At 38.3% G+C, this 26,225-nt stretch overlaps 1 protein-coding gene across 1 annotated transcript in view; it reads left to right on the top strand.

Moving 5' to 3' along the window:
• Positions 1-19,854, top strand: part of DENND5B (DENN domain containing 5B) — a gene marked incomplete at its 5' end in the record, with an annotated part of 139,755 nt that extends 119,901 nt beyond the window's left edge. Inside the window, 9 exons of the mRNA XM_011363175.2 lie at positions 1,665-1,793; positions 2,385-2,506; positions 5,265-5,410; positions 6,978-7,096; positions 7,946-8,133; positions 11,534-11,616; positions 11,831-11,957; positions 13,300-13,474; positions 14,986-19,854. Of these exons, the coding sequence (XP_011361477.1) occupies positions 1,665-1,793; positions 2,385-2,506; positions 5,265-5,410; positions 6,978-7,096; positions 7,946-8,133; positions 11,534-11,616; positions 11,831-11,957; positions 13,300-13,474; positions 14,986-15,169 (1,273 nt within the window). The remainder of the gene's footprint in view (positions 1-1,664; positions 1,794-2,384; positions 2,507-5,264; positions 5,411-6,977; positions 7,097-7,945; positions 8,134-11,533; positions 11,617-11,830; positions 11,958-13,299; positions 13,475-14,985) is intronic.
• Between the last annotated feature and the right edge of the window lie 6,371 nt (positions 19,855-26,225).

The following is a 26,225-nucleotide window of genomic DNA, read 5'->3' as shown; positions in this document are numbered from 1 at the left end:
TCCAGATACTAATTGTTTAAAGGCCAGCATAAAACTAATTTTAGTAGATTTTACTGTTTTAGAGTGGAAAGACTACGTAGGGAAGGGCGATGCAGCATACAGTACTTATCAGCTCTCATGTAGATTTATCTTCAGTGAATTCATTTTGAATCACCTTGGTCTTCCTGGATCAGGCGAGCTCTGACCTGGCACTGTACTCGCGGGGATACCGTGTAAATACCATTGAACTTTAAGTGGTAAATACCTTAGCATGTCCCCTTTGTTGCTTTTAGTCAGCTGCGTCATCATTTGGGAGATGGCAGTGGGGTTGAGGAACAGCCAGCGCTGTTTCGTGGGCTTACACTCGGGGTGCAAGTGCCCCACCACTGCCACCACCACCAATAAGAACAGGGCCTAATGGGGGCTTGCTTGACACCAGCTTCCTCCACTCATGACCACATGTAACAGTGTTAACCCTTTAAAAATAAAATAAGTCTCAAAAATTCTGAAAAAAATTTCTTAGAGGTGCGGTGAGGTTGGCTAAGCCCCACAAAAATGGTAACAGCATTTTCTTTTATCTCCTCATTCTGACTTGTTTTTATGCCCCCTCTTTAGTGTATCTGTGTGATGTGATATAATGCTCTACATCTTGTTTATCAAGAGTGTTTGATCATAAATCAGCACTGAGGAATAAGGGCCTAAATCCTCAGATCCAGGGTTTGAGAGAGGGGGAGGAAGGGAAGGAGAAAGGAAGAGGAAGGAAAAAAGAAAGGATATGTTTATGTGTTATAGGGAGGCTGTTCCTTATTCTGAATGCTTAGAATCATCAGAGAAAAGAGTTCATTGTAATATTTATTACAGCTAGGATGAGTCATTTTAGACATTAAAAAATCAAAGGAAGGAATGGTGGGTCACAATCACAAAGACTTCAGTGACTCACTGTACTGCTGTTACTGTTACTCCTCCTCCCAGTCCTTCTTCCCCCTTGGGAGGGAAATCATTTAGGAGGATAAACTCAGTCCCTCTGGGCATAGCATTGACTTCTTCACAAAGTACTACTTCACACATATATAATATTCATTAGGGGTTTGACCACACAGATTTTTTTTTTTTTTTTGTAGCCACACAGTTTTCTGAGCCATTGAAATTTTTAAGACATTTTAATTTATTAATGCAGTACAGCTTGTCTTCTAATACCATAGAAAGTAAGATTTTATATTTTCCATGTGTTGTCCTGGGCTACTTGAAAAATAATCTAGTGGATTTAAGTTGTGGCAGATATTTAGGTAAACTAAAGAACAAGTATTTTGAATAAAAACTTGAACATTCAGCCTATTTATTTTCTTTTCCTGGGGGTCAGGAATAACCAAGTGCCAGTTTACAGGTATCTATGAGGCTGAAACAAGAACATAATAAAACCTGAAAGAATACATGAGTGTGAAATGCGTTATCTTAGCATGTTGCCTGCGTGCTTGTGTTGTAATGGTAATTTTGATGCGGGACTAAATTCATGATTCAGGTGGAACCTTTGAAAGTTTAATCAATACAAATTATGCATTACCTATTGCTTCCTCTAAGTATAAAAGAACTTTTCTGTGCAAAGTGCTGTAACCCTTAGTTCTTTTCCAGTTCAAGGTTAGTCTTAGTATAGTATTTACATTCTTGCTGTTGCTACTATTCTTTAGGCATATTCAAAACATGAGTGAGATCAAGACTGATGTCGGACGAGCTCGGGCATGGATAAGATTATCTCTAGAAAAGAAACTCTTGTCCCAGCATCTCAAGCAGTTGCTCTCTAACCAGCCACTCACCAAGTAAGAGCTTGCCTCTTGAGGCATTTCTGTTTCTATGACCTGTGTGCTTACAAAGCAGATTGCATAAGCTGACAAACGATAGCTTTATTTTTCTTAAGTAACGAGAAATCTCGAGGTAGGCTGTCCGCAGTGCCATCACAGACACAGGCTCTTCTTTGCCCTCTCCTCCTAGACAGTCCTCAGTATGTGCTAATCACCTCATAATCACAAGATGTCTATTCTTGCAAAAATTAATGAGTCAAGGATATGACTGGTTTAAAATAAGTAGTATCAATAAATTGCTTTCCTGAAATTTTCAGTCCCATTATCTATCAGAATAGCTGTTTGTTGCCCCTCACCCTTGTCAGCACTAGTCATCGCTTTTAAATCTATTAGTTTGATAGACAAAACGAACTCATAGTTTTTTTCTTTAATAACTAAGTTAAAAATATATTATTAACTGTCTATATGTTCATTTTTGTGAATTGTCCGTTCTTTCCACATTAAAGTTTTTGCGAATGGTTTGTCTAAGTGCAGGCGTTTACTTTTAATGGAAGACATAATGAAAACTATACTATACTATTGATTTGTGCTTGTCTAACCCTTTTCTAGAAAGCTTTATAAGCGTTATGCTTTTCTACGGTGTGAAGAAGAAAGAGAGCAGTTTCTTTACCATCTTCTTTCCCTCAATGCTGTGGACTATTTCTGCTTCACCAGTGTGTTCACCACTATCAGTAAGTCTGGAGAATAGACTGTTAAGTGAAGAGTTGCTCAGGTGACTAATGGAATAAGAGTTCATATTTTTAAAAGTGAGACATATGTAGGGTACCCTTCCCCCATCTCCCTTCTGGAATGAAGGTTACGCCTCAGCTACTCAGAGTGCTACTGGAAGACAGCCCTCAGCTCTCAGCCCTGTTGGGGGTGCCTCACCAAAGACAACTACCCTCCTGCCAGGGCCAGCCCGCCTCCTGTGACTGGTCAGAGGGCTGTCCGAGAACTCGCCATCCCATCAGCTGAGGACTTCGTTGCAACTGCATCACAATTCGATTTCTCCTTTAACCAGTCCCACTTTCCTCCTCACATGTTGGTCCCAGAAGCAACATTCTGCATGCTAATTTCTGACTCAGAGTCTGCTTCCCAGGAAGCCCAATCTGCAATAGGAAATGGGATGGATGTGAAAAGGAATGTTTTATTAGCAGAATATTCTTTCATCTAACACATAAATTCAAAGAATCAGTATATGATAATGATAAACTATAACTGAATGAAATTTGATGATTCAGAAAGACTTGAAGGTGTTGATGGACATTGTAGGTCTGTGGAGGGCAGAATGCTAATTGGAGATGTTTTAGATAAGCTGAATTATAGCATTTATTCTACTCACCATTACTATTCTCGTTTGCCATGGGTCCCCTTCCCTACTTCGGAGGAGTTTTACTTTTATCAGTTTAGAGTTGTATGCACCTGCAAGTGTCAGAAATTTGGAAAACAGTGGTTTAAACAAATTAGTAGTTTTATTTTTCTTACATAACAAGAAGTCTAGAGGTAGGCAGTCTCCAGTGCCATCATGAGGGCAGTCTCTTTGCCCCTCTCCTCCTAGATAATCTTCACTATGTGCTAATCACCTCCTGGTTACAAGATGGCCATACTCACTCCACCTTCCAGCAGGAAGAGGAAGGAATGCCAAAGAACAAGCGTCAGAAACTGCTAGAAAAACACAATTTTCCAAGAAACCACAGTAGATATCACTAACATTTCACTGGCCAGAACTGTGTAGGTTTTAGTTTTTCTAATCTCTGGTAGAGGCAGACAAGGAAAAATGGAGTTGGAATGGTAATTGGGCCAACCTATAATATCTGGCAAACTAATATTAATTTATTAGGTTACTGCAGGTGTAAGAGGCGAAAATGTTTCGTACACTTTTGAAAGAGAAGAAATAGCAGGGGTAGTTAAGACTCCTAAGATCCTCCTTCTATCTGCAGATTTCTCTTCATCTGAGAAACTCTTTCAGTATGAGGAATTGAGATACTTCATAAAAGAAATATTCTGAATTTAAATACTATTACTCTTTTTATACTTTATGCAATAACTGTTGTTTGTGCATCTGTGGGTTCTTTGCAGCCACAGAACTGCTGACCCTCATAAGGCCTTTTTCTGCAGCTTTGCTAATCCTGTCAATGAAAGATTCAAATAAGAGAGGCCTGTGGCACCTAAAATAGTCTTGCACTAACCTCTCCGCTTTCAGTTTCAAAAACCATTTAATTCTGGTGTTCACTAAACCGTGAAAATATGGCCTTTCCTCTGACATTTTCCTTTCCTTCAGCCAAAGTAAAAAGACAGAAAGGAAGGTTATTCACCCAACATAAAGAAAGTCTATATAAAATTAAGGAAATGAACCATTTTCCTATTCATTTTCCTTATCTAAGAATGCATTGAACCATGAGCCCATATTGTAAGGCTGTATCTGAGAACCTTGTCTAGTAAATGTTTTTCGTACTAGATGTAGTTCTTTTAAGGAGGGCTTCTAATATGCCCTCCTGTGAATGAGTGAGCAAAAATCCCAAGAATACCAACAAAAAATATTGATTCTACCCTGCTTAAAAAAAAAAAGAAGAAGAAGAAGAAGAAGTATGGCTCTGAAGGATAAAAATGTGCTGAGTTTAAGCCAGCCCCATTTTTTAAAGGAAAAGGAAGGCAGTGTTACAGTGTCTAACTTTATGTTTCCACGTTTGAGCAAAAGATAGTGGTGGGACAGTGACATCTAGTGGTGTGCTTTTGAAGAGCCTTCAGAAGAAAGGGTTTCACAGCAGTTCGCTTTCCATGTCTTGATTCTTTTCCTGGGGCCCTTCCCTGAGTCATCTTAATAGCTTTCCAAATTGTGGTTCATAGACTTTACGTTATGTCCAGAATGCAGGTGTCATTATTTAGTATTTTTAGCTTTGCATATTGCGCTGTAAAATTGGGATGGGAAAGTTCCAAAGTACAGGGCTTTAAAGCATTGCCCATGAAAATCAGTGACATGGGAATACTATCCAAGAAGTCATCCACTCCCTTTTTCATATGAAACCATGCCAGGAACCATGTTCATTTGTACTTGATTTTGGAACAAAACTGATAAAAATGTTAAAGTAATGAAAGTACTACATAGCACCGTCAGTGTTCATGTCCTTAGGTGTTCTGGTGCTAATGCCTAGATGGTTTATAAATGTAGTTCTGTTGTGTATCACTATGGTGATGTGCATGCCATGCATACATGGTGATGTATGTGCCAGGGAAACCACCGCAAGTATTAAGACTTTTGGCTTATAAACTTGACCTCATCTTTCTAGACTGGGAGAGGTTGTGATCTCATCTTTTTGTTTACGTATATCTTGATAGATAATAAAGAGGAATTATCTATGAAAGCCAACAGAGTTCTTAATACGTATTTGTTTTGTTATCAGGAGAATTTTTATTGTAATTTTTTATTAATTCCAGCATTTTTTCTTTCAGTGATTCCATATAGGTCAGTGATCATCCCCATTAAAAAGCTGAGCAATGCAATCATCACATCGAACCCCTGGATCTGTGTATCAGGAGAGCTAGGAGACACAGGAGTAATGCAGATCCCCAAAAACCTCCTCGAAATGACTTTTGAGGTAGGTCTCACTAATACCTTTCTTAGCAGGAAGTGTCATGTGTAATTCTACACAAGGATTCCAGTTTTACTTTTTCATTTTTCCTTATTAGATAGTATAAAGGAACACTCAAGCATACAGGTTCATTTTTTCAATCATATACCTAAAGTTGTCCTAAATACTTATGCTCATTTGTTCTGTATTTTTGTTATTTAATTGTTAAGCTCTATTTTTCTACTTGTAATGGTGCACTTTGGGGCTTTGCCGGGTCCTGTTCCATGATTCTCAATGCCTTTACACTAAATTCTTGAGCCACAGTGGTTCACTTTCTTACCGTAAAATGCTCTCTGCCTTTACCTGTACAAGAGAACTGACATCCATGCTTATGGCTTTTAGACCACATGGTGACATTTATAAAGTGATTTGTAATATACCTTTTCAATGTTGTAGTCAGCGTTCAGGTCTTACCTGGTGAAGTATTCCCATACGTTTGAGCCCCCATGCAGGTTGATCCTGGCACACAGGAGGAAGACAATACCTGTGCTTATTTCATAAGGAAAGTGGTACCAACCGAACATCCTGTTCTCGTGTTCCTTGCGGACTAGAAATAGCATTTTCCACTCGGAGCCAGAACACACCCCCAAGAGCCCATTTTGGCCCCATCTATCCAATGGGCTCGCAACTATCTATACATAAAAGATTAAAACCCTTGACTTTTCCTTGACTACCAAGTATGGAACAGAGAGTGCATTTTCAGTGCAATCATTGCTGTTTCCAAAGTCTCTCAGTCTGTCTACTTCCTTCTATCTCTGCCACCACAACTAATTTAAGATGCCATCCTCCCTCACCTGGATCACTGTGATACTGTCCTACTGCAATACAAAAAAGCCAGGCCTTTAAGAACTCATAGCTCTGATGTTCCCAGCCTTACATAGTCAGTTGTTGTTCGCGATCATTTATCAAAATTTAATTGACATTTATTTTTACTCTTCTTATTATCATCACTTTCTTTTATACTTGTCCACAAAGGGCCAGGAAGGATGTGGATAACTGTGCCTTTTTTTTTTTTTTTTTTTTTTTTTTTTACGGTAGCTTCGAAGACTTCTAGTAGATGAGATTTGAGGTCAGTTCTGCCTTAGTATTTTATTAGAAACAGAAAAATAGCCGTGTCAGTGGTTTTTCGTTGTTGTTTTTTTGTTTTTTACCTGTAGCTGTTTTCTGACCTCTCTGTAATTGAATCTAAATAACACCCTTTTTTTCACTTCTTAAAATTCTTCTCATCCTTTAAGGCACAAATCACTATCATGTGATATTTCTGGGTTCCCTAGTTAGAAGTAATATTTCCTTCCTCAGCGTTCCAGCAGTTATTTACGTCTCTAGTCTAGCACCTTGTACAGTCCCCCTCACTAGATAGTTAATGTCCATTTGTCCCCTGTCTTGTTAGATGTGAATATATTTATCCTAGTGCACAGCACACTGTGCAGAGTGGGTCCGCTGCAGTTAAGTTAGGCAGAAGCAAGTACGGCAGCTAAAGCTGAGAGGTCGTGGGTCGGGATTGGGTACCAAATAACCTGTCCTGTCCTTACAGTGCCAGAACTTGGGGAAGCTGACCACTGTTCAGATTGGTCATGATAACTCAGGACTATTAGCCAAATGGCTAGTGGATTGCGTCATGGTCAGAAATGAAATCACAGGGCACACATACAGGTAAGTAAATATCCTTGGCAGCTCAGAATTCTTTGCTTAAGACTCTAGACAAGAAAAGGTTTAAGAATTTTTTTTTTTCCCTAAAGCTTTCCCACTGCCTTCTGAATTTTAGTTTAGTTTTTTGAGTTGTTTTGTTTTCACTGACGTAATACAAAATTGCCCAAAAAAAAGACTTTACAAAAACTGATTGTGTTTGCTGCTAATGCGTAGTCCACAAGTGTTGCATACTCTGTTGGAAAAGATTGATGTAACCTTGATAAAAGAGAAAGAAAAGAAAGAAGCTTAAAATAATTTCAGTAAGAGGAAAGGCTCTTTTGGATGCTTTTGGTTATGGCCAGCACCTCCCTTGGGACCATTCTCCTCTTCTCCTCTGTAACTTAAATCTCACATTAATTTGTAGTTTGAAAATATTCTTTCTAGAACTAACCACAGAATTTTAATATAGATTAGGTATGAGAAAATATTAAAGAATTATTTTAATTTGGTTGGGTATCATAACAGTTTATGGCTATGTAAAAGAATGTCTTCATTTTTTAGAGATTTACAATATAGCGTTTTTAGGAATGAAATGTCTTGGTGTGTGTAATGTACTTTAAAATACTTCAACAAAAAATGAAGTGTATAGCAAAATGTTAAGTCTAGGTGATAAGAATACGGGCGTCTATTATACTATTCTACTTTTTGTATTTTTGCAACTTTTCATAATTGAAAGAAAATAGCCCACAGGTATTAAAATGATGAACTTCACTCATGATGCCACTTTTTAAATTCTGATATAAGCTAGTAAAATATTAGTGATTCAGGAGAGTTTTGTTTTGTTTTGTTTTGTTTTGATTTTTGTCTCCTTAGGTTCCCATGTGGTCGGTGGCTGGGGAAGGGCATTGATGACGGAAGCCTGGAGAGAATTCTTATTGGAGAATTGATGGCATCAGCAGCAGATGAGGATCTAGTAAAGCAGTGTCGGACTCCGCCCCAGCAGAAATCACCCACCACAGCTAGGAGACTGAGCATCACATCACTAACAGGAAAAACTACCAGTAAGTAGTTGTTGTTGTTGTTGTTGTTTTTCTTCTCCCGTGGGCCTCAGATGTTGCAGGTATCATGTGGCCATTTCACAGAAAACTGTCACATTAATGAATTGTGGTAAGAAGGTTAAAAAGAAGAAAGCTGAGAGAAATTAATTTGGGAGAAGGGACTTTAGAAAACGGAGAGAGAAAAGAAATAAATAAGGCAAGACATTACAAATATTAAAAGCCTAAAGAATTTAGATGTTGAAATCCAATAAAAACTGCATACTCTGTTTCAATTAAGTTATGATAGTGTGAATAAATAATATTTTGCCTGAAAACTAAAGGAGGAATAAGGACAGTTTGATATTACAATATTCCTAGGTAGCCACATCTAACTATCCAGAGCCCCTTATACTGAGAGGGAGTCTAAAACTTCTTCTCCCCATCCCCCAACTTCCTATGAAGTGATGAAACAAGATACTATGAAGGAGTGAGTTCTATGGATAGGATACTGTATTCACATGCCAAAGTACAATAAACTTTTATTTATACTAACGTGGGCTTTTGTAGGCTGAATAATGTCTCCCAAGGATGTTAGATTCTAATCCCTAGAAGCTGTAGATGTTACCTTATTTAGAAAAAGATGTAATTAAGTTAGAGATTTTGAGTTGGGGAGATTATCTTGTATTATCTGGGTAGGCCCTAAATGTAATCACGTGTATTCTTTATAAGAGGGAGGCAGAGGAAAATCAGACACACACAGAGGAAAAGACAGATGGAAGTGGAAATTGGAGTGATGCAGCCACAAGCCCAGGAATGCTGGCATCCACCAAAAGTTTGAAGCAGCAAGGAGCATATTCTTCCATAGAGCCCTGAAGGGAGTGTGGCCCTGCGGATACTTTGATTTCTGCCTTATGATACTGATGTTTCTGACTTTGTGAGAGAATAAATTTCTGTTGTTTTAAGCCACCAAGTTTGTGGTAATCTATCACAGGAGCCACAGAAAACTAATGCAGAGGCAGTATGATATAGTAAAAAATTACAAAAGTTTATCAATGAAGTACTTTTATTTCAGCTACAGACAGTAGCCATAAGTAGAATAATAAAAGTACCGAAGAGGTCCTTAGTTTACTAAGAAAGCCATTTCCTTAGATAGTAGTAGTCCCAATCCATTAGACATGGTGATATATTCATTATTAGATTATTATCTAAAAAGCCCCTTTATTCTTATATCATTCCCCTGATTCATCCTTTCTGCATTCAGGAATAAACTTTACACCACGCACCTGCTAGAATAGATGAAATGTAAAAGACTGAGGACGGAGAGCAGCGTAATACTCACACACTGCTAGTGGGGATATAAAAGGAAAAACAGTCTGGCAGTTTCCTATAAAGATACATATATACTTACTTACTTACCATACACTTGACCCAACAATCCCACTCCTAGATATTTACCCAAGAGAAATGAATACATATATCTACAGTAAGGCTTGTATTTAGATGTTCATAGCATCATCATTCATAGTAGTCAAAATGGAAACAGCCCCAATATCCACCAACTGATGAATGGATTAGCAGATTGTGGTATATCTATTCAACAGGCTACTTTTCAGCAATATATAAAAATGAACAAACTACTGACACATTTTACAAGATGGATGAATCTAAGAAGCATTCTGCTAAGTGAAGGAAACCAGATACAAAGGACTATATCCTATATGATTCCATTTATATTAAATTCTAGAAAAGGCAATGTAATAATGATAGGAAGCAGATCAGCCGTTGCCAGGTGTTGAGAGATGGGAATAGAATTGACTAAAGGTGGGGGAGGGGCACAGGGGAACTTTTTGGGTTGGTGGAAATTTTCTATGTTATGATTGTAGTGGTGGTTACATGAGTATATATCTACCAGAGCTTACCAAATCTCACACTTAAAACTGCCAAATTTATTGTACGCAGTACTTTATGCTGATTTAAAATTAAAAACTCGATTTCAGTTCACTCCATCCAAATTATTATAACTTCTGAACCAATCCAGTTTCATGGGGTATTACAGTTTTGGGAGTTCTTATCCCTACGTTTGGTCATATTTTCTTTTCTTACTCAATAAGGAGAATATTTTAAATAACCTGAAACTCAGAGATGGGTAACTTGCTATTTTCTCACAGTGTGTGCAAGGTAATATTTAGAGAACTAAAAGTTTTATCAGTTTCAATATACTACGGATCAGTACAGGGTTCTTTTGGAATGAATAAAAGCTTTCAAAATAGATCTTCATGCTTAAAAGAAAAAATATTCAGAGAATGCCGAAAGTAAAAATAAAACTACTAGGAACTGAAAAGGCCACAGTATAAATGCTTCAATCATAAGAGGTTTCCATTTTAACAATTTTATGCATTGGTATAGAAAAAACTTTCTGAGTTTTACCTACAATGAATTCAGAGATTCTTAAACACTGGAACTTATAATTTGTTCTTAAACACTAGAATTTATAGTTTGTCCTTTATAGTATGATATATAAATTAGATATAATAGTTAATCACCACAAGAAAATACGAAATATGTAATTTTTCTCGTTAACTACTATCCTTGGATGAAACCTGTTTACCACTTTTTTCTTTTTCTTTTTTTTTTTTTAACCATTCTTGGGGTTTGAAAAGCAAAGACAGTTTATATCCCATTCAGGCAGCCTACTAAGCTCCCCCTCAGGACCAGAGCCTAGATGAGCAAGTACTGGCTGGGAGGGTAGACTGACAAGCCAGGAAGGGAATTCTGGTCTTCAAGTAGGATGCCTCAATGTACCTGGCATCTTCCCTTTACTTTAAACACAACAGCAAAAACACAGATCTTGGGTTAGCCATTCAGAGCCTCAGAAGCTTTGGTCTGTGCCCAGTAGGAACTTGGAGGTAGGTGATATAAGGGAGTGGGGTACCTGAGGAATGAAGCTGTGGGTGTTCCCCACCTTATTCCTCAGATCCTGAGGACTTGCTAGCACTTACTGCACATACCAGGCCAGGTGATTGACACCTAATATCTCATTCTGTTTTCCCAGTGATTCATGTATGAAGTGTATATTTTCCCTATTTCAGGATGAAGAAACTCAAACTCAGAAGAAGTTAGACATTTGACCAAGGTCATAGATTACAAATAGTAATTTTTAGAGAACTAAAAGTTTTATCAGTTTCAATATATGAATTGATATGAATCTGGGATATGAATCTCGGGGTCTCTTGGATTCTTTTCCATTGTGCCAAGATGCCTCTCCCTTGGCCAAACTGGCCCAAGGCAAGTTTCACGGAGCTCTTGGCAAAGCCATCCTCTGCTGGTGAAGTGTTTCCTGCATAGGTAGACACAGTTGATATCCCATAGGACTTTGATTTATTTCCTTTGCATGAGAATTCAGCAAGTGTTTATTATTTTTCAGAACCCAATGCTGGACAGATCCAAGAAGGAATTGGAGAAGCTGTGAACAACATTGTGAAACATTTTCACAAACCTGAGAAAGAGGTATGATGAGCTATACAACTCAGTGTAGCAGAATTTTAAAGCTGCTTTTGTACATGGTACATAAAGCAGTACAGAGTGCTTTAATTTTCATTTGTCAGCTTTCTAATAACTGCAAAAAGATGCTTCCTAGCTACCCGAAGCATTTGTTTCTCTAGTGTTTTTCTTAAACGTAGACACAGCAGATTATGCTTTGGCTGTGCGTTTTGTTCCACAGAGAGGAAGCCTCACGGTGTTGCTGTGCGGAGAAAATGGCCTGGTCGCAGCACTTGAACAAGTGTTCCACCATGGGTTCAAATCGGCTCGCATCTTTCACAAGAACGTCTTCATCTGGGACTTCATAGGTAAATTAAAGCATCTGGGACTTCATAGGTAAATTAAAGCAGGTGTATGTCATTATAAGGTCACTGAGTTGTTTCTCAGAAAACTCAAAGATCCAGGAATTGAGCCAATAAGGGTTAACGATAAGGGAATATGTTTTTTAAAATAAATATCAAATAAGCACTATCTTGGCTTTGCATTCAGTCAACAAATATTTAGGGTCCCCAGCATTCCAAACACTGTTCTAGGCGCACAAGGTATACATCAAGATATAACTAAAGACACAAAAATTCCTATGATTGATAAACTTACATTCTGGTGGGGATAGGGAGGACAGATGCGCAGAAACATAACAAAATATGCAATCCAGCTGGTATGTTAGAAGGCAGTTGCGGATCTGGAAAAAATAGAGCAAGGTACAAGGAAATGAAGTGGCAAGTGTTCTTTTTTTTACTGCCAGAGACAGGTTGTGTAGTGCCTTCTAAGCCATTGGAAGGACTTTGGTCTTTATCCTGAACAGAATGGGCAGTATTGGAAGGCTTGGAGCTAAGGAGTAACATAACGTAACGTTTTCAAAGGATTATTCTAGCTCTGTGCTATCCAGTATGGTAACCACTAGCCACATGTGGCTATTTAAACTTAAATCGATTTAATATAAATTTAGAATTCACTTCCTTAGTCACAGGGGCCCTACTAGTAGCTACCAGTTGGACCTTTACAGATAGAGAACATTTCTATTACCACAGAAAGTTCCATAGAAGTGTGCTGCTCTGGCTTGCTAAACTTCGTAATCTTTATTTTGGTATGCAACTCTTCTAGAATTCCCAGTTTCTTTAAAAGGGTGATTAATCATTTTGTGTTTTGTAAATAAGGCCTAGGTAAAGTAGTTGATTTCATCTAATTTAGAATTTTTGGATAAAGAAAGGAAAGTTGACAGATTAGGCACCCCCTGGGAGCAATTTTTTTTTTCCTTTTAGAATGCCTAGAATATTATTGCTCCTGCTTCTGATATCAGTGTGCACGTACCTTTGTCTCAGACTTACTGACTCAGTTCCATTTTGAGGATTTTGTTGCAAAGTAGTAGCCAACCATTCTATAACTAGAACGGAGGACACCTTCTCAGTGGCCACCATGTCTTTGCTACTTCTAGAAAGTTCCAGTCTTAACAGCTGAGTCTGTTTTTCTTTTTTGCCAGTTTCCATTTCTTGAAGCTGTTCTCAAGAAGAGAATAAACTTTCTAGCCTTCTAGAATGCAATCTAGATTAGAAAATGAACTCCCAGGAGCATATTGTTCCACCCTGAAGTGATTAACCTATTATGAAGTGTTGATGTGTATTGTGATGTGATTCTGACTTCCTTCCCCAGAGAGAGCGGTTGCTTATTTTGAAACCACTGACCAGATTCTAGACAATGAAGATGATGTCCTTATTCAGAAATCATCCTGCAGATCCTTCTGCCACTATGTAAATGCTATTAATACTGCACCCAGGAACATTGGGAAGGACGGCAAATTCCAGATTTTAGTTTGCCTCGGAACACGGTATAAAGCCAGATCTTGACTTTCCCTGTCTTTGTTACATGTTGAACAGAATCCAGAAAGGGTTAAACCAGATCATGGCCCTTCCAAAGTTCCCCCATAGGTTTCCTTCATTCGAAGTTTCATTATGAGACTACTGTTTTTTGAGTACTTGCATTATGCTAAGTACTTTACATACATTATCTCATTTAGTCCTATTGGTCATCACTACTACTACATGGAGTAGCAACCTATATCCGTATTATATAGATGGGAAAATAGAAAATAGATGAGTTGCAGATAAATTAACAGATTTTCCCAAGGTCACACAGCTAGAAAGAGGTGCAGCAAAGATTCACACTCAGTCTCACCCCAGAGCCCAGGCTATCAACCATTACATGGTACAAGGCTCCAAAGATAGGTAGATAGGTAACAGGTGGGTTGGCAGATAATTAGACACACCAACACATACACACATATATATTTACTATGTAGAGCTTGTATAGTTTATATACACCACCATATGAAATTTAATAACATTGTGGAATTCTTACTATGTAAAGTCTTCTAAGACAATTTCCTATCCCTTTATTGAAAATGACACATACAAGCTGTATAATCTATTAATTTTAAAACAGCTCTCAGAATTATAATAAATGAAACAGACCTTTAGAAGTTTTTTTGTCGATGTTCATTTTCTTCTAAATCCTTAGAGCCCCAAGGAGAGATGCAGGATGGCCTAGTTATGGCCGTCCTTCTCATGGAAGGCATACTGAGAGGTGCTCAATAAGGATGTCATAGGTACTTAGCAACAGATAATTTAATGTCAGAGTTTAGTCAGGAAATGCTGAAGACAGATTTTTATCCTTCTGAAACAACTGGTTTATAGAACTAAGTTCTGAATTTCTTCTTAATAGAAGGGGCCCAATTTCAGCTGTGCTTTCAAAGCTCCTTTTGAACAAGGTCCTTATCTCCTTTTATCTCTTTACTGCTCTGATTTATTAGGCCAATGTAACCTTTCTTTTGGTTTGTAAAATCTACGTAATGTTCTGCTTTGATTTTGTTCCTTACCTTGTTGTGTTGTATACAGTTGTTTTGGTTTTTTTTTTAAGTTAATCTCTACTATTTAATGTAGTCTTTCTTCCCAAAAGGTCAGTATACTTTGGCATGTATTACCACAGATGTCTGCATAACACCCCTGTAAAAAAAATTCAAAATGACATTCTGCCTCTTTTTAAAAGTAGTAAAATCAGAATAGAGTGTCTTTAAGTGCAGAGGCCCTTATGGCTGCCTGATACAGACCTACTTTTAGAATCTAATGGGTTTCCTATCACTGTCTCATTACTCTGTCATTTTAACCAGTAAATATCCAGCTGCTTGTCTTTGGTTTCCTTTCTGCTGACCTCAGAGCTTGGCTAGATTTTGCCCCACCCAGCCCCACACCGCCCCACACCTTCCCGTTGAAAGCTCCAGTCTGTGCCTTGTTCTGCAGTGACGTCAGCAGTGCTCAGGACTGTTTCTGTTTGGGTCTGCAGGGATCGCCTGCTCCCACAGTGGATCCCGCTGTTGGCCGAGTGTCCTGCCATCACCCGGATGTACGAAGAGAGCGCCCTCCTGCGGGACCGCATGACCGTCAACTCCCTCATCCGCATTCTGCAGACCATTCAGGACTTCACTATAGTCTTAGAAGGCTCTCTCATCAAAGGAGTGGACGTGTAACCCAGTTGGCTAGAAACTCTCAGGCCAGACCCCTTGCTTCTGAACCTTCTCCATCCATGGGACCGATTTGGACTTGTCTGACAAGGCAGTGAGTCACCACAGGGGGGCAACACACCGTATCCCCCACACTGAACAATCCTCATGCTACAGACAAGGCGAAATACTGTATTGTAGTTCATTTGAACCAGGAATTTAGTATAAAATAGAGTATTTTCATGTGTTAGATGTGTGTAAATATGCTATCTTCTTTAAGAAATTATATTACTCGAATAAGATACTTTTCTTAGATTGAATATTCCTGTGACTTAAAATAAGTAGCTTAAAAACATTGGAAGGTGGGGAGGGGAGGGGGCGGGAGTGGGGGGGAGTGGTGCTAGTCAGGAAGAAGCCAGTAAACATGTAAATATAGTGCAACCCAGTCGGGCTTTTTTTTTCCTCCAAGTATCACAAAGGAATCCAGAATGCATTGTCATGTCGTAGCCATCCATCCTGGCGTCTGATCCTTTGTACTGTGAATGTAAACAGCTTTACCTACTGTACGGGGTAGTCCTCACTTGTATCTTTTAAGTTACAGATGGTTTCATACATATGAATCGAGTCACTTTTCCAGTCTTTTGGAGAATTTTTTTCTTCAGCCCGAAATGAAGATATATTTCAAATACTTTAAATACTGAACCCCAGGAGCTTGGCTGAACTGGAAAGAGAACACACAAAGCCCTGAGAAGTGTGTTAAATTGTGGGATTATAACTTCTTTACACTCTGGAAAGATTAGCCTAGACTAACTTCATTCTTTGCATTTTTATTCCTGTTATTGGAGGTACTTTGGGCAGATGTGAATTTCAAAGTGTTGGCCTCAGTCGTAACAACTGAAAACAGCCATTTGATTCTATACTTTTTCTTTGACCATCTAAACTCTGCAGTGGTCCCTTAGCTCTTAAGGATAACCATAAGCCCTGTCTTTGTTTGGTTCAAATCACCCCCTCCTCTCCCCCAATTCCCATCCCCCTCTCAGGAAATAGAAGGAATGTCTAAGAAGCTCTGTGTGGCTTGGAATGTTTTTGTGAAAGTATTTGTTGACCATGATAATGCAAATAACAGAAGGAGAGAGAAAGAATGAACCTTTTCTGGGTGTTTCAGGGCAAGCTTTATGTTCCTTTGTTAGAAAGGGTAATAATGTAAAACAACTGGCCCAGAGAAGGTAAAAGCCAGTACAGCACAGACAGGCAAAGTGGAAGTAAAAGAAGATGGAACAGTTTTGAAAGACCAAACATTGTCAGTAACTTTTCAGTTTGGTATTTTATAAAGAAGTTAAATGTGGTGTTGGCTACTTAAGTCATCTTATGGTAGGCTCTGTAACTCTGATTAAGCATTTGCACATTGTTAGCAGTGAAATTGCCTCAGCAGAGTTCCAGGTTTTATTCCCAGTTGTGGATGAGAAGCAAAGCCACAACTTCTCAGGATCCTTGTGCAGTCTGAGGGTCCCGGGCTTCAGCCCTCTGTGTTGTTACCATTATTTCCTGGAGGAAGAAACTAATGAAACAAGTGCCTCACTCCCTTTATCCACTGCTGTATTCTGCCAGGGCAGACAAGGCACACCCCCTTTTGATATGTGACTTAGTACTTGAGGAGGAAATGGGTTAAAGTATTTAGAAACCCATGGAAAGGGTTTGAGGAGATGGTTCTGGGTGACTTGGTGGACCAGAGATTTGTTTGCCTGAGGCTAAATAAAGTGTGTCTATTGTAGTATGGCTATGGAGGGACATGGAAAGTCTATGGGAAACATCCAGAAGCTCTTACTGTGTTTCAGTGATCAAAGACCATAGAACAATCCAGTCCAGGGTTCTCATTACCTTTTCCATGAAGCCATGCTTCTGACATACTCTGGGCAACCAGAGAGATAACTTAGGTTAGTACACTAGAATTGAGTCATCTAGTCCAGCCTTCTCATTTTATAGATGAGAACACTTAAGGATTAAAGAGATTAAGTACTTACTCTTGCAGCTGGTCATTGGCAACACAGAGTCTAGAATTCGTGTTTTTTATTATACCAGGCTGCATGAGACTGACCTCGAAGGCATTCATATTAATAATCTTTCTACCCTTGGATCTTTATTCATTCACGTATACATATAGGAAATAAGGATTAATATTCATGTATAATAATTTGTAAGGATTAATATTCATTTTAACAAATTGTTCTCAAGTTGTTGAGAATTACATCTTTTGTAAAAACTGGGAGAAAATTGGATTTGGGGGCCCGTGAATGAAACTTTCACTTTAAAAGCTAATACCCAAAAAGAGTTATACCTAAAGTCTCATCCTATTTTCTGTAGTATGACTATAACAGTGAAGTGACTGATTTCAAAAGAAAGAATCACATCAGAACTGACATACCCTCTGTAGTACTAGGCCTTTTAAAGTAGTCACCTTGAGAGCCCATATACTTATTCCAGTGATACAGCCAGCACTTCAAACATGTGGGGACTTCCTGGTGAGCTGCTTGCAAGGCCTTTCTTTTGAATATTGCCAGTGATGGTAAATATTGGCCTTTAGAAGAAATTTAATATTTGGAAACAACAAAAAGTCCTTAGGATCCACATCGATGAATAAAAAGGATGCTTGAGCAGAATTTTGGGTCACATAAAAAACAATTCTAAAGAAATAAGACTTAGTTCTTATGCGGCTTATGTCTCTGAGCCAATACCAAAATATTTTTAGCGGGACAGTTGCAGAATCCTTAGAATAAATATATATAGCCTTCCAAGCTGACTTTTGGAAGGACTATACCCATTTAGAGGTATCCTTTTTGCTATGTTAATTTTTAAAATTAGTATATTGCTTTATAATCACACCTCAAAGCTAAAGTAAATAAAAATCAATTTTGTAATTGACTTTTTTCCCCCTCAAAATGAGTTTAAAGTAATGCCTAGAACCATAATTAGTATTTTCATATAACAATGGCTTAAGAAGAAATTGTTTTAAAATTAAATTGCCAAATATATTACCTCTCGAAACATTTTTTTCCAAGTGTTTTTCGAATGTCCTAATCTCTCAACCATTGTGACACAGTGGCATTACACCAGTGTTAGGATTATGTGTGAGACCGTACAGCTGTGCCCTGGTCGAGGCTCATTAGTGCCTTAAAACCGACAGAGACTCAATGTAGAGTAGCATAAAGTGAGACTCTAGGTGGGGGACTACAGGCTACTGAAAACAAAAGCAAGGCCTCCCAAGCCCTCCCATCCTCTTTCCCACGGGGCGGGTAAAGAATTTGGTATACGTAACCTAAAACTTGCAAAAGTTTGAGATTTCTCTCTAAAATTTATTTTAAATGTTTCACACATTTTTGTACCTTTTGTCAATACCCTGTGGTATTTACTTTAACGTGGCTCTTTAAAAAATCATTTTAAAGAACTGTCACTATGTGAATGATATAGGGAAAATACTGAATTACTTATATTTCCTTTTTTGGCATAAAGCACTGTTATATGTAAATATAAGTGAAAGAGGAGTGGAGTCTATACATAACATTTTGTGTGTAGTATATGTTGACAACTCTAGATATTTTGAAACAGGAGGCAACAGATGAGGACCTCACATTCCCCAGGGAAATATTTATTTGACAGCATTGAGAGTGTCACTCTTAATAATGAAATATCTTCTTTTTTTGCTAAGAATTATGATTTTCCAGAAGATTTTTATTTTGAGAACTGTGAGTATTTGTGAGGTTTACAAAACTAGTCTATCCTTTTCACCATGTTGAAAGGACAATCTGAACCTTAGCTATTTATATTTCAGTATTAACACACCTTCTGATTGAGAATGGAGCCTTGAACTGTTCTCTACTTTCATAAAGTAAATCTATTTTCAACTCATCTATGTCTTTCGAAGTTCCTGTTTCTTATGTAAGTATTTGTTACATTACCATTTAGCTTAAAAGGAAACAGAAGTGAATAACAAACTACTAGGTCCCTGGTTCCTATTAAAATACACTTATAAATCTCTTGAACCAAACTGATGTTCAAGCTTTTTGAAGAGGGTGTTGATGGAGTGTCATCAAAATAATACAAGAAAACCTCATCCTTTCAGATTTTACTAGAGCTGATTGTCCTCTCAAGGACAAAATTAAGATTGGCTCTGGAAAAGTATCACATTGAGCAATTAATACCAGAGTGAAAAAAGATCATCAAAAAATTTCTCCTCATCTGAAAAAATCCAGGGTATCTTTGGGTTATGGAGAGGGAATCAAGCTTGATCCAATTATCTGAGTGTATTTGTGTGTGGCTCCGTCTTTATTCCAAACCCAAATCTTGTTGACAGTAGAGAGGTATGGTATGATAAGGAGTTCTTGTTGTCAATCAAATGAAGGTGTTAAACATATGGAAAGAATCCTCTATGTTACATTTGAACTATGTATAAATGTACCCTGTATATCTTTTTAACAAATGAGCATTTCTGCATTTAAATTATATTGTTTTTTTTTCTTTGTATTGTCAACAAAAATGCATCAGAACTGGATTTTTTCCCCTCATCTGAACATAATATAAAATTTAAAGAGTATTGTGATATCAAGCACTTTAGCATACATATCAGAGAAACTGACATGGGTTTTTCAGGTTTTGGAGTACATTTAAATATGACTTTTCATGCTTTATTCTTTACAAATAAAACTGTGGGGTTGATACTTTGTTTTGCTTCATTATTATAGAATCTTAATACTGAGCATTTAACAGCACAAGTGAATTCAGAAAGTAGAGGGAGAAAGCCAAAACCATTATGTAGTAAAAATACAGCCTGTTGGGCAACTGGTTATCCAGCAGAAGGGGTAAAAAAATAATAATAATAATAATAATGAACCCTACTTCACACCATACAGAAAAATCAATTCTTGGTGGCTTAATGATCTGAGTTTAAAAGGTAAAATAATTTTTAGGAGAAAATATAGAATATATTTATGAACTTGGGAAAGGGAAGAATTTCTTAAATAAGACACTGAAAAATAACTAGCCTTATAGTCCATGGTAAAAATAGAAGGCCAAGATTTATTATCTCCTATGTGTTAAGCATTACTTTAGATTATGGGCATACCGCGGTTTAAACATACAAATAAATACCTATTCTCATGGAATTTATATTTTAATGGAGGGAGTTACACAATAAATCTGATAAGTATAATACATAAAGTATTTAGATAATAATAACATAACAAGCAAAGAAGAAAGTATTGTTGGGGCTGCTTGGAGCTGGACTGCAATTGTAAATGCGTTAGCTAGGGAAGGTCTCACTGAAAATGAAGTTGCCTTTAACTGAGAGCTTACTCTTGAACATAAGTTTGTAATGCCTGTTAGACATTTAAGTAAAGATGCTGAGTAGGCAGTTGCACATGTGGATTGGGAATTTAGGGGAGAACAATGGTATATTTGTCAAGGTCCAATCAAGAAACAGAAACCAAAGCAATTTGACCAGGGATACTCTAATGTAAAGAACTGTGTATTGGAGTTCTCTGGAAAAAGAACCAATAAGATATGTATACACAAATATATATTTAAGCAATCGGCTCAAGTGATTGTGGAGGCTTGGCAATCCAAAATCTACAGAGTAGGCTGGCAAGCTGAAGACTCAGGGAAGAGTTGCAGTTCAAGTCCAAAGGCAATCTGCTGGGAGAATTTCTTGCTCAGAGGAGGTCAGTCTTTGTTCTGTTAAGGCCTTTAACTGACTGAGGCCCACTCACATTATGGAAGGTAATCTGCCTTACTTGAAGTCCACCAATGTAAATGTTAATCTTATAAAAAAAACCTTTATGGAAACATCCAGAATAATGTTTGAGCAAATATCTGGGCACTATGGCCCAGCCAAATTGACACATGAAATTAACCATCAAAAACTATAACAAGAGATTAGAATAATGAAGAATTTGCTAATAAGTGATAAAAAGAACTCTAAAGAATACAAGAATAACATATATGGGAAGCAGCCACTAACCCTAGGGCTGAGACAATGCAAACCAAAAGATTCCCCTTCCCCTCAGGCTGAGCACCAGACTTTATTAAAGCAGGTACAACCATGGCTGACTAGATGGCAAAGAATACAGAGATGCTGCACTAGGTGTTTGGAATCTGCCCTCAGGTGCTAGGGAAGTATCCATGGGGCAGTGCCATACCCCAAAGCTTTCTGGGAAGCCACTGAGCAGGTGCTAGGGAAGAAGTGCATGGAGAGGTGCTATACCAGTAAAACATACTGCAAAGCTACAGAGTTGAGAGCTGCGAGAAGTTAGCTGCTGAGTACCACAAGAGCCAGGCACTGCACATTGCAGGAGCCTGCAAAGGGGAACAAAGCTGAATCTAGAAAAGAAACTCTCCTCCAGTATCTCTCCAGTGCATTCCACTGAATTCTTTCCAAGTACATAAAGAACATTTACCAAGATTAATCATATTCGGGGTCAGAAAATAAGTCTCAATAGGTTTTTAAAAATTCAAGTCATGCAAAGTATGTTCCCTGGCCACAGGGGAATTAAATTAGAAATCAATAAAAATATATCTGAAAAATCTGCAATGTTTGGAAATTAGTAATACACATGGGTCAAAAAATGAATCAAAAGGGAAAGCAGGAAGTGTTTTGAACTGAGTGAAAAGAAAGCTTATCAAAACTTGTGGAGTGCATCTAAAACAACTCTTAAAGAGAAATTAATAGCCCTAAATACTTAAGTTAGAAAAAAGTCTCAATGACCTATGCTTCTACCTTAAGAAACAGACAAAAAAAAAAAAAAGACAAAATAATAAAGATTAAAGCAGAAATCAATGAAATAGAAAACAAAACAAAATCAATGAAACCAAGTTTTTTTGAGAAATCAATAAAGTTGATAAACCTCTAGCCAGATTGATTAGAGAAAAAAAAAGAGACAAGACACAAATTGTCAATATCAGGAATGAGAGAGGTGATATAAATACAGATCCTATAAATACTAAATGGATAATAAAATATTATGAAAAACTCTTTGGCAATAAATTCAACAGCTTAGATGAAATGGAAGTTTCTTAAGGACAAACTACTAAAGTTCTTTCTATTAGAAGAAATAGATAACCTGAATAGCCTATGTCTATTAAAGAAATTGAATTTGTAGTTAACCTCACAAAGAAAACTCCAGGCCTGGGTAACTTTACAGGTGAATCCTGTCAAAAATTTAAGGCATTATGAAAATTCTGAACAAACTTTCGGAAAATTGATGAAGTATGTAGTTTGCTAGGGTTGCCATAACAAAGTACCACAGACTCGGAGGCTTAAACAACAGAATTTATTTTCTCACAATTTTGGAGACTAGAATTCTGAGATCGAGGTGTCAGCAGGGTTGGTTTCTTCTGAGGCCTCCTTGGCTTGTAGATAACCATCTTCTCTCTGTCTTCATTTGATCTTCTCTCTGTGTTCTATTTTCCTGTCTGTGTTCTATTTTCCTCTTCTTGTAAGGACACCAGTCATACTAGATTAGGGCTAACCCTAATAATCTCATTTTACCTTCATTATTTCTTTAAAGACCCTGTCTCCAAATACAGTCACATTCCAAGGTCCTGGGGGGGTAGGACTTGAACATATGAATTTTGAGGGGACATAATTCAGCCCATAAACAAGGTAATACTTCCCAACTCATTCCATGAGCCAGCATTACTCTGATACCAAACAAATTAAAGACAAATACAGACCAACAACTCTCATGGACATAGCGAAAAAAATTCTTAACACAATGTTATCAATTCAAATCCAGTGATAAAAATGATACGTCATGATTAATTGGGGTTTATTTAAAAATGCAAAGTTGCTTTAAAAATCAAGCAAAATAATTCACCATATGTACATATTAAAAAATGAAAGCAAATTATATGCTCGTATCAATAGATGCAAAAAATTTTTGACGAGTGCTAACACTTAATCAGGTCCTAAGAAAAACAAACTTACTCACCTCAGATATATTATGCTCATGCGTCAGCAATGAAATGCCTAGTATGAAGAAACTTTTGGAGAGAAAAACTTTTCCTTATGCCCAGCTAGGTTCTTTGGCTGGTCTAAAATCAAATTAACATAAAACAGATTAACAGGTGAAAAACAATTTTAATTATGTACTCACAGGGGTGCCATAAGAATATGAGACTCACAGGCAATCGGGCAAAAAAGGCTTATATGCCATTCTGAACTAAGGAGGTGGGAGGGGTCTATGGCTTCAAAGGGAAGGAAGACAATTCACAGGAATATGGGAAGAGCAAATGTTTGGTAAACAAGTGTTTGCTGTGCCATGCAGAGACAGTGGGACAGAGAGGACTTTGATCTCCAGGTTCTGCCTCATTTTCCCCCAGCCCACCACACCTAGCCCATACTCTGTAATTATCTCTGGGGATGGTTTTCTTCCTGGGCTAAGCCCACTATCTAAATTCTTTTAGGCAGTTAAAGGGGAGGTAATAAGCTCTTCCTGAGTCTTTTTGAGCTTTGATTGTCTTTAGCTCAAAATAGTCCACATGCCAAAGTGGCATATTCTGGGGAGACTTGTTCTGAACCCCTTCAAAACACACATGACTGCAATACAGTTATACACTCCTTTAAAGAAAGCCAACTTGCATTTCAGCTTCTAGGTTTCCACATGGCATGCTATTATGACTCATTAAATTTCTCTCCTTAAAATCCTTTCCTGGCTCTGTCCATTAATCCTAAACTATTATATTACGATCCTACCCAATCCTAACCAACCCCCGCTTCCCTACTGAAAGACCTGCCTTAGACTTGTCTTCAGAATTTCAGTAAATATCCAGACTTTGCCCTTTGCCCTCTGATAAGCTGCAAAGATTCCATCAAGGTAATGCTTTCTTACTGTGCAAGCAATAAATAGACTTGATAATCCAGGAAGCCAGTATTCAATATTATTGATCATTCATATTTTCTCTTCTCAATTGTCTAAGTAATCTTTGTCTATTTCTCCATTTTGAATGTGTATTTTTGGATTTGATTCGTAGTTTGAAAACATTTTTTAAGCTACTCTGTCTGTTCTATATGATGTAAATATTTTCTCACTTTTAATTTTTGGTGTTTTTTGTTGCACAGAAATTTTTAGTTTCCAATTGTTTATTATCCATTCCTTTAAAAAAAAAAAAACAGCTTCCGGTGCTATACTTGCCTGGGTTCAAATCTCTACTGCTTACTAGTTGAGGACCCTTGTTTATCACTTAATTCTCTGTGAACCCAATTTCTCACCTGTCTTCCCACGGGAATGTAAGCTCCACAAGAGGAGGCATTTTTTATCAACTGCTGTATCCCCAGCTCTGGAAACAACACTCAAGACATAGAAAGCACTCAATAAATATTTACTAAATAAGTGAATCTACAAAGCCAGAATAATAATCTTATTTACCTCATAGGCTTGTTATAAGAATTCATTTATCCATGTAAATTTTAGTCTAGAACAATGCCTGACACAGTTAAGAGCACAAGAAATGTTAGCTCCCCCTTCTCCACCCTCTCAAAATCCTGCCTCTTAGTGAAGTTTTCCCTGCTGGTCTCCCCTCCCACCCCACCTCCCAGTTAGTTAAGTCAGGGTCCAAACTGGGCTCCTCTGAGATGCAAATTTCTCTCTTCCTTTTGGGGAGAGGATGTGGATTGTTCCTTCCTGACTGCATTTTCAGAACCCACCTTGATGGAGAAGGACACTGTGGGCGACAAGGTCGGGGAGGGAGTTTCTAAATGGAAACAGGGGTCTCCAGTAGATTCTAAGACTATAAACTTCAGCAACCCTGCTAACTTACAGCTTATAGATAATCAACAAACGCTGACTATCATGATGACTTGTGTTCCTGTCTTCAGCAGAAGAAGGATAAATGGGTGACTGTCCTACAGCCCTTTCTGGGAAAGAGGAAGCCTGCCAATTATACAGGTGAAGATCCCCGGGCCTGGCAACCAGCTATGTGACTTCCGGTAAACTCTGAAACCTCCCTCGGCCTCCGTTTTGCCTTAAGAAGAATGAAAATAGCAGAATGTACCTCATACTTACGTTGTGAGAAAGTGAGGTAACTGTATATCGCCTGCACAATGTTTTGCGCCTAGAAGCACCCACTAATTGATAGCTGTCCTTTATTAATATTAAATAGCAACCCGAAGGAAGGGCGTTGCCTGCTTACCAAAGCCAGCTGTGGGCCTGGAGTCCGCGAAGGGAAAGACAGACAGTGTGGGGAGCTTGCCTGGGACTGAGTCTGCGGGACTTCGCGACCTCCCCACGACCCACAGGCCTGTCTGTATTGAAGAATACTTTTACCTTCCTTCTATCTAGATGGTCCCTGGCCTTTTTTCTGTCCTGGAACTAACTCCTCTTAACAGAAATGCACAGATCCTCAAGGGGCTCACCGTCTCCCCCTCCCTTTGGCTGCGGGTTAAGAACCCCTCATCTATGAATGGCTCTGTCGCCAAGCCAAAAGTTATTGGAGTCAGAGAACCGGAAAGATTGGTCCAGCCCTTTCTTTCATTATTCTGATTAGAAACAGTCCCAGAGGTGACGTGATTTGCCCAGAGTCGTGCAACTTCCTGGAACTAGAAACCAATCGGAAGACTTCCATGTTGCTGTTCTTTCCGCTGTTGTCAGGTTACCTCCGAGCCCCAGGCTCCGCTTTTGAAAAGGAAAGGAGAGGTCGGCGAGGGGGAGCCACTGAAGGAAAAGTTACTCAGATTTGGTGACTGCTTATGGCAGGAAATGAGAGAGTAGGGGTAATACAGAGTGTAACCTGCTCCCTCCCCGCCCTCCCCCAATATAAGGTGAACAATTTTAAATTTGCTTTACGAGATCATGAAGTGAGTGCATCTTTCAGGTGGGGCTGGGAACTTGCCTTTTTTGTTTACCCAGCCAAGAGCCTAATGCAGAGTAGGTACTTAATACATATCTGCTGCCTGGAGGACTGCATGGCTGGATGCGCCCTGTTCTGTCATAGATATGTAGCAGGATTTGGGGAGCCAAGCCCCACCTGGGAGGCATATAAGTCCCTTCCAGTTTTCCTCAAGTATGGCTTTGCAATGAATATCCCTTGTTCATAA

Source organism: Pteropus vampyrus, unplaced genomic scaffold (genome assembly GCF_000151845.1).
Source record: "Pteropus vampyrus isolate Shadow unplaced genomic scaffold, Pvam_2.0 Scaffold82, whole genome shotgun sequence".
Lineage (NCBI taxonomy): Eukaryota > Metazoa > Chordata > Mammalia > Chiroptera > Pteropodidae > Pteropus > Pteropus vampyrus.
Note: the sequence above shows the minus strand (reverse complement) of the source record. Positions and strands in the feature narration are given on the sequence as shown.